The sequence below is a fragment of the Cololabis saira genome, chromosome 11 (assembly GCF_033807715.1).
Source record: "Cololabis saira isolate AMF1-May2022 chromosome 11, fColSai1.1, whole genome shotgun sequence".
Taxonomy (NCBI): domain Eukaryota; kingdom Metazoa; phylum Chordata; class Actinopteri; order Beloniformes; family Belonidae; genus Cololabis; species Cololabis saira.
This window is the reverse complement of record NC_084597.1, coordinates 25,618,685-25,631,735: the sequence shown is the minus strand read 5'-3', so window position 1 is coordinate 25,631,735 and position 13,051 is coordinate 25,618,685. Positions and strand designations below refer to the sequence as shown.

At 40.7% G+C, this 13,051-nt stretch overlaps 1 protein-coding gene across 1 annotated transcript in view; it reads left to right on the top strand.

Annotated features, from left to right (window-relative positions):
* Nucleotides 1-12,752, top strand: part of LOC133455229 (WD repeat-containing protein 70) — a 54,201-nt gene extending 41,449 nt beyond the window's left edge. The window contains exons 14-18 of the mRNA XM_061734166.1: nt 4,697-4,797; nt 6,498-6,577; nt 9,192-9,308; nt 10,965-11,127; nt 11,866-12,752. Coding sequence (XP_061590150.1) covers nt 4,697-4,797; nt 6,498-6,577; nt 9,192-9,308; nt 10,965-11,127; nt 11,866-11,953 — 549 coding nt within the window. The 3' untranslated portion in view covers nt 11,954-12,752. The remainder of the gene's footprint in view (nt 1-4,696; nt 4,798-6,497; nt 6,578-9,191; nt 9,309-10,964; nt 11,128-11,865) is intronic.
* Nucleotides 12,753-13,051: the final 299 nt, after the last annotated feature.

The following is a 13,051-nucleotide window of genomic DNA, read 5'->3' as shown; positions in this document are numbered from 1 at the left end:
AGTCACTGGATTATACTCGAGTTAAAGTAATATTTTGAAATTTCAGATGGCATATTAAATAAAAGGATCTAAGTCGAATGTAAGCTTTCAAGTCTGCTTAGTTATTAACCTAAAAGAGCTATATGAACCTTTCAGAACTCATCTGAATACACTGAAAAAGAATTCACTCTCTTCAATGTTAGTCACTTTATAATTATATAATTGTATTTCATTATTGTTATAAAAATTTTCTCTAAAAAAATTAAATTCACAATTCTCTCTTCTCCGGAAAACTCCCGTTCCCGTATAGTGGTAGATAGGACATGACAGTCCACAGAGCTGAGTGAGCTGTAAGCTGTGTTCAGTTAAAATACACTTGACTTTTAAGTGCTTAGTAATAATGATCCCACTAAAAAATAAAAAGTGGTTTTATTCAGCAGTGAACGGCACAAACCACGTGGTTGTATGGCTATTGGTCAGTTTTAGCCAAACAGTTAACTCCGTTGTCCCCTGTATTTATGTTCCTGCCAGAGTCTGTTTGCTCCCACTTTCACTGCAGACACCTTTAAACAAAGCACCCCAAACAATCTGGGTAAAAGAGTCTGTTTAGGACTTAACAAGCCTGCTCCCTTGCATCACTCTGGACGTTTGTCTTCTCTTTCACGCTACTGAAGAGAGGGTAAACATTTGGAAGTTCTTTTTTTTTTTTTTTCCATTGGCCTTTCCCTTGTTCGAAGCTTCTACTGTTGTGAGAAATACCAAAAGCTTCAGTTCAGTTTCAGGGAAGGACATGAAAAACTTCCTGGCTGTTTAACATCTGTGCAGATTTCCCACAAAATGTGTCCTGTTGCCACAAAAGCAGTGTAGTCTGGAGTCAATATGGCAGTGTTTTTATCAGTACAGATCATTCTGAATTTATATACTAGTAGTAATCGACTATGGTATGTTAATTATACTTTCTTCTCCAAAAAAGAGGTTTAAGGGGCGGTTCATGGAAATAGAAATAAAATATCTTTTATCCATCATTGTTTCTTATAGTGTGTTTTTTTTAAACTTACTGACCATATGGCAAAAGACTCCTCCAACCCCCGTAGTGAACAGCAACATCACATTTTTGAACATAAATATAACACTGCCGCCACAATCAGATGGAAATGTTACTTGTGAAATAATTTTGATCTGATTCTAATTGAGCTCTTTGCAACATATCAGTTGTCTGTGGCTGAAATGCACTCAGGGAACCAGATGAATGTGCTATTTACTGTGTTTACATCACCCGTCTGCTGCTGCGATGGCCCAAGAATTTAAGTGCAGCCTTTATAAAGTGGCGTACCAGGCGGCCGAGTGAAAGGAAGGACCATCAGTCATTTGTAACTAAACAGTCTTTGTAACCCCAGACCTGGATTCTGGGGTGTGCTGGAGACCAGAGGCGGTCATAGACCTGTTGAGTAAATACTTTCAAACATGCTAAATCTAATATTATTCCACCAGAAATGAGAAGAAACAACAGGTTTTTGGCTGCCTTTTTAGATGGAGATCCCCAAAAAAAGATGAGCACTTTCTCTTTATGTAAATGTCTGCACCTATAAGTCATAACATTATCCCCACCACTCCAATACTGACAATCCATCCATTAGGGACCTTCATTACCACCTCTCTAATATTGAGTAAGAACCCTTTTTTTCCCACTCAAAAGATTTTCTGTGCATTGGGCTTGCCTCCCACAGATGCCATTATTAGTTGATTAGATTTCTATCTGAGGAATTTGGAGGCAAGATAAGTAACCTTAGATTCTTTGCTCTCCTTCTTCAGTAGTTTTTGAAGGGTTTGATAACTCAGAGCCATGCTTTTTCTTTGATACAAAAACAGTTTTTCATCTACGCCAGCATCAACCAAGCATGAGTGGTAGACATTGACTTTGTTCATGATTGATGTAAAAGTGATTTGTTCCGCTGAACTAGTTCTTTTTAAAGACTGCTTGGACCCTAGCCGATGCAGTGTGTAGCTGAATTACTAAAAGTAGCATTTTTTTTTAACGTTTCATAACGTATCTCATTCTTTCAGAAGTGCACATTTGGATCCACTCACCTGTTCTAAATTATATATTATATATTCATATTATTTCATAATCAGTACACATATTGAGAAAAATGTAGTTAATTTATGTAGCCATGGTATTTTGATGAAACATTGGATCGTGCTACTGCTACTGAAGAACTGATCCATGCAAAGGTTCCTCCTACATGACGTGATGACATTTACTGGATTTGAAACAAACACTGGTGGCTGGAGTATCAACATATCATACTCTGGGTATATCTGGAAAGCATTCCTACTATTGGATTGGCTGTGGACATCTTAGTGGATGCAGTTTCAGCGGGCCCCACTCAGCCAAGATGTTACCGTCTTTCCTCTGTAAAACTTGCTCCACCGTGGACACAGTTGTTTAGGTCTTTGGCCACATTGTGAGTTCAGCTGAACATCAGTCAGTCTGTGTTGTCATTCTTCGTTTTCGTCGTTGAGTATAGGCTTCTCCATGTGTGTTATAAACATCAAAGCTTTGACAGCACCTGCAGAGTGAAACACAATTCCAGACTGTGGTCTCTCTCAGGTCTTTATGAGGGGACTGTTGTTGCTGTAGCAACTCTGACAGGCCAATTTATTATCCATCGCACATTTCCACTGGAGCACAGCCTCCCTGTGTGGACTTGAGGACCTCATGATGCTTGCATGGTACATGTTGGTACATGTTGTAGCTGGTCTGAAACCTTAGATGGGGCTGAAGATCCTCCCCAGGAGAAATACAACCAATTTTCCCTTTTCAAAATTATTGTTTAAATCAGGATTTACATTGAAATTATTCTGTGGATTACATGAAATGCAAATACATTTGCGTGCATGCTTATCAAATTGGAATTAGTTATTGAAATTGTCTCAATTGTCCAGTTCATGATTGACATTGTTAAGGCTCATGCTAGGAATGGGCGATATTTTACCGTTCACGATAAACCGTCATAAATATTCCCCACTGTAAGAATTTGTCATCTCACGATAAAAATGATAAATTGAGGAAATGAGAAAAAAAGACAGAAAGAAAGAAATGAGCCTGAAAGAAAGAAAGAAAGAAAGAAAGAAAGAAAGAAAGAAAGAAAGAAAGAAAGAAAGAAAGAAAGAAAGAAAGAAAGAAAGAAAGAAAGAAAGAAAGAAAGAAAGAAAGAAAGAAAGAAAGAAAGAAAGAAAGAAAGAAAGAAAGAAAGAAAGAAAGAAAGAAAGAAAGAAAGAAAGAAAGAAAGAAATGAGCCTGAAAGAAAGAAAGAAAGAAAGAAATGAGCCTGAAAGAAAGAAAAATAAATAAATACCGTAAATAAATAAATAAATGAGCCTGAAAGAAATAAATGAGCCTGAAAGAAAGATTCCCTTTGATGACACTTTTTGTATTGGTATTTTTTTTATCGTCATTTTTATCGTTATCGGGATAAATGCCAGAAATTATCGTGATACATTTTTTAGTCCGTACCGCCCATCCCTAGCTCATGCTAAGCAGATCCAGTTTATTCAAACATTGTATAGAACGTTCAGTTACAGTTGGCTCATCTGGTTGAGCAGATTAACTTTCATCTGGCTCAAGAGCAACACACCACTGATGTCCTGACCTGATGGTGTGCGTGTGTGTCACGTGAAGCTCTGACAAAGTCCACTTTCATTCCTGTTATGTCACAGGAAAGAGATTCATCTAGGCATTGATGCTGGTTTCTCTGAATTTGCCTGCATACGCGTCTGTCCTGTGGGACGGTCTGTACGTATGGTTGTGCTGCTTCCCGTCATATCCTGGTGGGAAGCTGAACAGCTGGGCGTTAAGGAGCTTTCACTGTCACAGAATCTGGATGCCCCAGTCATAGTTTTTACCCACCCCCCATCCCACACTACCTCTCTAGACCCCAACAGAAGGCTTTGATAATATAGTGTGTGAATAAAGGGGCTGCTGCTGGAGGGGGTGTCTAGTTCGCCATTGTGGCTCACATATCGCAGCATGAACAGAGGATCTTCAACTCAACTCAGTACCTGCCTCCTTTTTCTTGTCTGTCTCTTTTTAACACACACACACACACACACACACACACACACACACACACACACACACACACACACACACACACACACACACACACACACACACACAGACACACACACACACACACAGACAAAACACCCACCTCCGGATAACTGTAGTCACATTTGCCTCTTGGCACTGGTCCATCTGTCACAAACAGACGGAGGGATCCAGCACTCATCCCGGCAACCAAATATAGTCAACTAGAGCTCCAGAGCACACTGGGGCTTTTCTGCAGCGTACCTCCATAACTGACCTGGGTCACACACTCACAGTACTTAAAGCATAAAAGATTACTCTTACCTGAGAACCACAACCTAATTTCTTTCGACTTTTCACTCACAACGGAGTGAGTTTATGACAGGCTAATAATAATAATTTCAATTTATATAGCGCTTTTCACCTGAAGCGACAGATCTCAGAGCGCTTTACAAAGAAGACTAAAAACAAGACTGAGAGACTAAGATAAAGCCTTGCTACTAAATATGATAAAAATTGTGGATGGCTGTCTGAAATCATGATCTGAGATTTACCACCTCTTGTTGATGCTACCAAAATAAATAAATACATTCATATAATTTTTACGTGTGTGTGTGTGTATTTCAGAGTGTTGTCCGCTGTCTGTGGCACCCAAAACTTAACCAGATAATGGTGGGAACTTCGAACGGACTGGCCAAGGTATACTATGATCCGATCAAAAGCCACAGGTATGTTCTATTTTTTTTATTTTTATTGTTATCTTTGATATTACTTCACCTTTATGGGGGAGAATATACTTGCTGTTCAGAACGCGTACGCATCATGGCTGTCACGCGTATCCTGCGTTCTCCAAAAGACACTGAACACGCACCTGCAGTTCTCGCTCTGCCTGCGAGCGGCACTGGTCCAGGTCAGATACCGGCTGACCACAAGTGCCTTGACACGGATGTTGGAAAATGGCGGAATGTTATGAAGAGAGGCTGAGCAGTTGTTATCCTCACATTTATGATGTGACATTGCAAACGCACAGTGACAAACATGCGTGTCAAAACAGCGGGCAGTAGATCAACACATTCCTGGTGCAGATAGAGTCGTGCCCGTTATATCCGTGCTCGTCAGAAGATGGAGCGGTGGTGGTGCTGGTGGGCTGTTTTGTCCACCGGTCAATCGTCTGAGCTGGATTCGGAGGTTCTTCAGTCATTGCTCGACTGACTTTGCTCCAGATATTTTGGTAAATGAATCTCCTGACGACATGCGCGTGTACGCTCCAAGCTTGTAAGTGGCTGCTACAGATCGTCCCTGTCACACGTAGCGCAGGATGACAGCCAGCTCTCTGCTGCGGTCTCGGACTCGCCGTGTCTGGTTTTGAGCTGAAGTAGCGGGACAATCCCATGTAACAAGTCGTCAAACGAAACAGAGGAAATGCGAAAAATATTGCCGCTGTTTCTCATTATCAATTACCTGCATCGGCAAGACGAAGAACTCTCCAATCTCCCGACAGCTTTGGTTGAACGGCCTGATAAACCACCTCCGATCGCATTGTTTTCTTTACCAAGATCACAAGAAAAGCAGTGCAGTGATCTCCTCTTCATCTTCATCTGTGTTGCTGTCTTGTTTATTTATCTTTATTCCACCCGCTGGTTTATTAAACTACTACCAAATATTTGATTACTTTTCTAACTCTGGCTCTGCATATTGCCCCCAATCGGTTACCGCCGGTACGACGCGCTCTCCTCGTGTACTATGCGAGCGACGTTGCAGTTGGTTGTGAACACAAACGGACGCGAACGCAGGCTCAAACAGCAAGTATATCTGCCCCTATATTACTAAAGGCTCACACGGCTACATCAGAGGCCATAATAGGGATATTCTAGAAAGGCCATTGAAAAAATTGCAGTATTGCATTATATTATACATCCCAGTATGACTTGAAAATAATAATAATATAATTAAAATCATTTTTATTAAGAAAACTATGTACATTTAGAATGGACAAACTTGAGAACTGCAGCTGCCTTTGCTGAGCCTGTGCAAAGTGGGAAACTGTCTTATAATTACTTTTTGGAAATTCTGGACTGCATCCTTCATGTTATAGAGGAGAGGCACCATCTGGCGCGACCCAGTGGGTGTAGATTAATCCACCTGGCATGGAGGACTCGCACATATACAGATGCACACTGCATGTGTTTTGTTTCCTTTCAGCAAAACACATGCCATAACTGAATTGTTTCTTTGTCTTGTATGGTAAATCTACATCGCCCATCTGTAATCTACTTTTAATGCTGATTCGACAGCAGCTGAGTTATTTTTTTTTTTCTTTTAACACTTTATAAGTAATATGAAATTCTGGAAGCGGACAATTGTGTAAAAAAAAGAAACTATTGTTCATGACTTTCAGCATTTTTTTATCACATCGTCTGTCTTTCAGGGGGGCTAAGCTGTGTGTAGTGAAGAGTCAGCGCAAAGAGAGACAAGCAGAGGCACTAACACAAGATTACATCATCACACGTAAGTTCATCTGTGTCTGTACAAGGGAATGCAACATTTACTTATGCATGATTTTCTTCTTCTGCTCCGACTCATTCACAGCATTTAACGAAACAAAGTGAAGTGCCTACTGTACCTTAAAGCTCTCTAGGTATTTGGTTCATGTCGACTCACAACCCTTTCTGTTAAGTGCTCTGCCCTTCATATGATAGGTGAAGAGTTCACAAAGAATAAAAAAGCATGCTAACTATCTTCTAAGTGTATGGCGTGACCAGCAGAGCATGTGTCTTCTCAGGCCAGCCTGGCTTTGTTACCTCTGTCTGCCTCGCACCATAAGCACAAATACACCGACCAACTCTTGTCTCATGCCAGGGGCTTTGCATGGAATGAGAGTTTGTTAGGATGTTCACGGGCCCATTAGCTGATTGAGTGGGGTGTGGATTATTGAGTCGACAGCCGCGAGGCGTTGTGCCACGCGACGGCCGTGTGGTCTCCTGTCATGCAGGAATCACGCAAGAGACAACCTCCTCTCCTACCTCCGCTGGCGTGATCTCCTGCTGGTTTAATGACACACGCAAACACAAAACCACCCCACTACCTGTCATATCACCAACACATGAGGCTGTCATCTCTTTTGTGCGTGCCTTGCACACCTTTGCCCCCAAACCAAATACATGAACCAACGGGAACAGAGCAGCTGTCGACTTGATGTCACGGACCGGCTGCTAAGTCCCAATTCAGACACCATTTATTGTTTAGGCTGCGACTCCCATTTCAGATGCATCATGTGATTTCATTTCCATGCCAACAGGGTGTGAAGTAGACAGGCATTTCACTGCTGCAAGTGCCGAGTGACGCACTTGATGGCCTGGCACTGGAAAATTAGAAGGGACAGGAAGCTAGTGATGGCCCATTGAGAAAAGCGAGGGAATCTGTTAACAGTAACCTTTTTGCTTAATGTAGCATGGAGGAGAAGAATTAACACTGAACAGCGACAGGGCTCCTGAATGGAAAATCACTTAATCTAGCTCTTTACTACAGTGTCTCTTTGTAACCCCGAGGATAAGAGCAGAGCATACACACTTTTCAGCGTAAATGCTAACATACACAGTCTTTCTCACACAACTTCAAGGGCACTCATTCACACTAAATGATGCACCCGTTTACTCTGATGCTCTAGGATTGGAGGGGGGGGGGTTTTGTTGTGATGGCGTTCACGAAAGTGTAAAAATTGGCAAAGTAATCGTCTGATTCTAAACATATATTGAATATACTGGTGTACATTATGCTAGAAGATGCTGCCAGAGATCAAGTGGAACAAATATAGATGCCTCATACCAGTCTAGGTAATACAGTTTTGGGGAAGCAGGCATGGCACATGAAGAACATGAACCTCATTTAAAAGGTCTACAAAATGACAACTTCCCATGTTTTTAATCAAATAAGTTATTCCTCTCACATAAGACTGAAACGGTCTGTTTTTGTTCCCTCATTTGACATTCACCATTTCCAAAATGACACATTTGCAAAATGCCTGCTAAAAAGCTAGTTTACTACTCTTCCATCTGCACAATTGTTCAATACAACGAAACATCACCAGCGTGCCAAAAAACAATTGCCGTTAGTCATCGGTGACTTTACAAAAGCACTTCAAACTGATGACATTGATACATCTGACATTGTCCGATGTCATGTCACCTACGGGGCAGTTGGGGAAAAAAAGCAAACAATATACAGTATCTCTAGGGGCTAAGGATTTGATATCGGACTCATTTTTTGAGTTATCCAAACATACACACTTTCAATCAAGTGTTTCTTGTTTTGTCTTTTTGTACCACCTCATGTATGTGAAAAACGGAGTGTATAATAGTCGTAGGTTTAAAAAAAAGACTGAGGGGAGACACACGTTCACTTCGGTGTGCTGAGGATGAACCAGCACGACTCTTCTTGCAAACAGCCTCCTCTCACTCCGATGATTCTGAAACGCTGGGGTGCTGCGTGTCATGCAAGCATCAATTAATAACATTTCCAAAGAAGTCGAGTGTAGGCCAATAGTGGTCATTGCTTGCTAAAACCTCAGAGAGCAATAATACTTTGCTCCTTCAGGATTTAGACACACTGGGATGAATGACTACTGGACTGGAGATTAGCTCTCTGTGCAAAGAAACTGAACAAATTTATAAAAAAGCCTGGTTCTGTGCTCAGGACTTTCCGGCGCTAAATAAAGAAGATATGAATCTTCCTTGAACAAAAATGGAAAACACTGAACAAGCTTAACATAAAAGTTATTAGTGACCGCCTTCAAATCACAATTCTTTAAAATGCAGTGTAATTCATAGATGTAAATTGTTTCGACTTGATTGGGCCTATATCCTGATTAAAGCTGTGTTTAAAGGACATTTAGTGTTTTACAAGCTCAAACACAACTTTTCCTTTGAAGGTGGTGCACATCATTGAACCCTCTTTGTGCATCGCCAGCTTGTAAATCTGTCTGCACTTTAGAGCCGTACTGTGTCTCTGCTGCAAAAATTTAGCTTTTTGCAAAGTTCCTTCACTGCTTTTTCATGCGGCCGTCTTATTTGATGTTACTTACCGCAGTAACTTTAATATGTTTGTTTATTCTTTGTGTCTCCAGCTCATGCCTTACCCATGTTCAGAGAGGCCCGACAGCGAAGCACACGAAAACAGCTGGAAAAGGACAGACTTGACCCAAAGAGATCCCACAAGCCTGAGCCTCCTGTGTCTGGACCAGGTAACATTTAAACAGCCAAGTGTTAAGCTGAATAAGAACACGAGGAAAGTAATTAGTCATAGCTACAGTTCTACAGCTGGTTTTGAAGGGTTTTCAGAGTCAAGCTTGTAGCTGGACAAATCCTTTTTTTTTTCCCTCTAAAGACATGTGCGAGTCCACTGTTGTTGGTGTGTTCAGTATTATGCAATCCTATAAAAGAGCTGCGCCAACTTGGCCTTTCAAAGATCCACTCTGGTCTTCTGTTGCCGCATATTTGTTAACATCTGGGACAAAAGGAAACATTGTGAACTTTGTCAGGAACCCGTGTTTGGGTCTTTCTAGTGTTACTTGATGCTAACTTCCATAAATGCCACACCTATGGATAGTTATAAAACAACTTCAGAGCTTAGCTCTATTAAGCACATGAACCAGACCACATCTTCCATGAGCTTTAATCCAGCTGATTTGCCGCTGCCAATTTTAACTTCCTGCTTTCAGCACTATTTGTAATAATAGAAGCTATCCATAATGGGTATATTTTCCCACCCAAAAAAGTGCCTACAAACAGTGGTAATCTTGAAAAATGTACAAATAAGACTATCAATCCATATGTAGTTTCTGCAGACAAATACTGTCTTTCATTCGAAAGAGGAAATCAGTCAGTCTTTCTATAATTTAAAGTTGTTAATACGCAAAATATTTTGACAAAAATCATAAAGGAGTTAATCGAAGCTCATCTAAACGATAATTAGACATTATAAGAGAGCCAAATTATTGTGCTTGCAGCCCACTTGCAGGTCACTATTGCATGATTTCTTATATAAATATAAAAACGCAATTGCCACTGAGGTTGAGAGAAAGACAGAAAATGAAAATACACGCAGCTTCTCGATAGAAGGCCAGTGGTTTTCAGATTACAGACCATCTTTATTTTGTTTATCTTGCGTGTGAACTGACTTCGCATAAGTGCAAGGTAATGTTTGGCGGTCGGCTGGATGCTTACAAGCAATGGAAAGATGTGTCTCTCAGTCCCTAAACAACCCCAGTGTGTAGCTACAGCGAGAAATCTCTGCGTGTTTTAAGCATGTGTGCACGAGCATATTTCATCCTCTTTCTTTTAAGATGTCATTCCTGGAAAGTAGGAAAGGTTTCACTTAAAGTTCCACTAAGTACAGTAAAATCCAGCAGCAGCAGGACTGTGTCTGCGGTACAGAGAATAATTTAAATGCATAACATTCTGTAGTAGATAAGCAGATGGATGCTGTATTGGCAAATTTTACTGGTGTATTTAATGAGCAGACAGTGGTTATCTGTAAATCTGCGTGTGACAGCCATTGAAAAACATCAGGACTTGTTACCTAGACCCTACTCATGACAGCTAACAGTCCCGACAACCACTAGTGGAAAACAGCGTGCACACTGTGTCCCATACATCTGCTGAATGCAAATCTTTAAAGCCAGGTCATGTCACCGTGTATAGAGTCTAGTAGATAATGCACTGCCAAACCAGTTTTTCCTCCACTGATTTAACCCAGGCTTAATCCATAAGTAACATTTGATGATTTGTTTCACTTAATGAGACGAACCCTCTTGGAGATGTTATGTGTGTTTTCTTTTCCTTTCTTGCATCTCTTAAGTCCCAACTGTGTCTGATTTGGGAATCATAAACTCTTGCAGGTCGAGGAGGCAGAGTAGCAGCTCATGGTGGCACTCTGTCTTCATTCATTGTGAAGAACATTGCTCTTGATAAAACTGACGACAGTAACCCACGAGAGGCCATCCTGCGTCACGCCAAAGAAGCAGCAGACAACCCTTACTGGGTTGCCCCAGCATACAAAACGTAAGAGAACGGAAACATAAATCGTGAGCTTGATCTTGCCTTCTGCTCCAATTCAACCTATCTCTTCTTTAAGCTGTAGCTCATCTGCAGACAGTACAGATCGGGATTGCTACTTATGGTATTGTGATGGTACTTGGGCTTTGTCTTAACAATTTGAAAGTGTATTGTTTAAAAAGCTGCTGTGTTTTACAGAAACGCATCGTAGGTCAAAACCAGAACAGGGCAAACATGTAAGCTTAACTGTCTATTTAACAGATTGCATAATATCTGTCTTTAACCGAGTATAATATACCGGTGATACACAGTGAGTGAATGGGAAGAAGTACACAAGCTCAGTTAGTTTTCTCAGACAGCAGGTTAGTCGTTAGCCGTCGTTACTCCAGCTTCATCTGCTGGCCTTTATTTTCCTGAAGGATCCGATTAGAGCTGAGTGATGAAACCAAACCAAAAGTAGGTTTCAGAATTGAATCACTTCTTTAATGCTTTATTGGAGCACGTATGCAGCATGTATTAATGCCATACACTATGTCACCATTTATAGCCTTGGCTAGTCATGACAGAGTCCATTAAATATACATGTCTGGTTTGAACAGTCAACTTCTCCAGGCTTCATTTGATCTGTAAAGAAGAAATAATTAGCCTAATATGTCACATCTGTTTGTCTTCCTGTTCTACATGAAACTTAACTGTTGCCTGAAAGAACAGACATCTCAATCTGGCCTTCTTGAATCCCTGTAGGACCCAGCCGGAGCCTATGTTTGCAGAGGAATCAGAGGAGGATGAGGAGGCTGAAAAAGAACCAGAATGGAAGAAACGCAAAATCTGAAAGACTTCAGTAGGAGCTAATTGAATACCAGATAACCGACAGGGTGCGCATGCACGGCTGAACTCAGAGGTTTCGTCTAAAACTCTGCATAGCAGAAACAATTAAATTGATAAAATTTAGTGTCTGTCCTCCCGCTGGTACAGTTAAGCACAAACACTTCATTTGTGTATGCTTCTGTATCGAGGGAAATGTAACTTCATACAGTTTATGTCCAACTCCTCGGAATTCACAATCCGCCAAAAGGACTAAACTTTTGACGTCCGTTTTACTTATGTGGAGTGTATTTTTTTTTTTTTTTTTATAATTTCCATTGTCCTCCAGAGTTTGCTAATGCCTCATAAATCATCTCTAGATTTTGTGGTCTGGCGCTTTTCATCGCCATGAAGAACAGCTCACAAACAATAAATCACAAAGACGTAATAAAAATGCAGCCTGTGCTACGTGGGAATGTTTTTATGGTTTGATAGTTTTGGAACTATGCTTTTTATCTTTTTCTTGGATTGTGGCATTTTAAAGCCTCATTCATGTATTTCCAGATTATCTTTATAATCTACATCATATATCCCACTTGGATAACTAAAAGGAATTTGTACCTTCTTGTCAAGTAGTGATATATTTCATGTAAAGTGAAAAGGAGTCGTTTTTAGGAGTTGTTTTTACCTGCTGATCAAAGGAATACCCTTCCTCTGAGGCACCAGCTGAAGATGTCCCATGCAGCCTGACTTTCTCAAATCTCAAAGCTGTTTTCACTCATTGCTTTTCCAAAGTATGAACATGTTACACATTAAATAAATTAAATATTGTCTTAAGACCAGCATTGATTTTTGGCATTGGGAATGCATGTTTGTGTTTTATTTCAAGTGTTTTATTTTTATTTCCTATGGAGATGTAACAAAACGGGAAACAAGCCTGGTCTGAGTTACAGTTTTGGGCTGAAGAAGATCTGCATGATCTTCTTCTGACTTGAGTTTTATCTTGGTCCTTCAGTTTGACTTTTTTTCCCCTGATTCTTGAAGATGTTTCACCTGCCATCCGTAGGGCATTCTCAGTAAAGCCTTCTGTGTATGACCATGACCTGGATGGCAGAGTCCACACCAA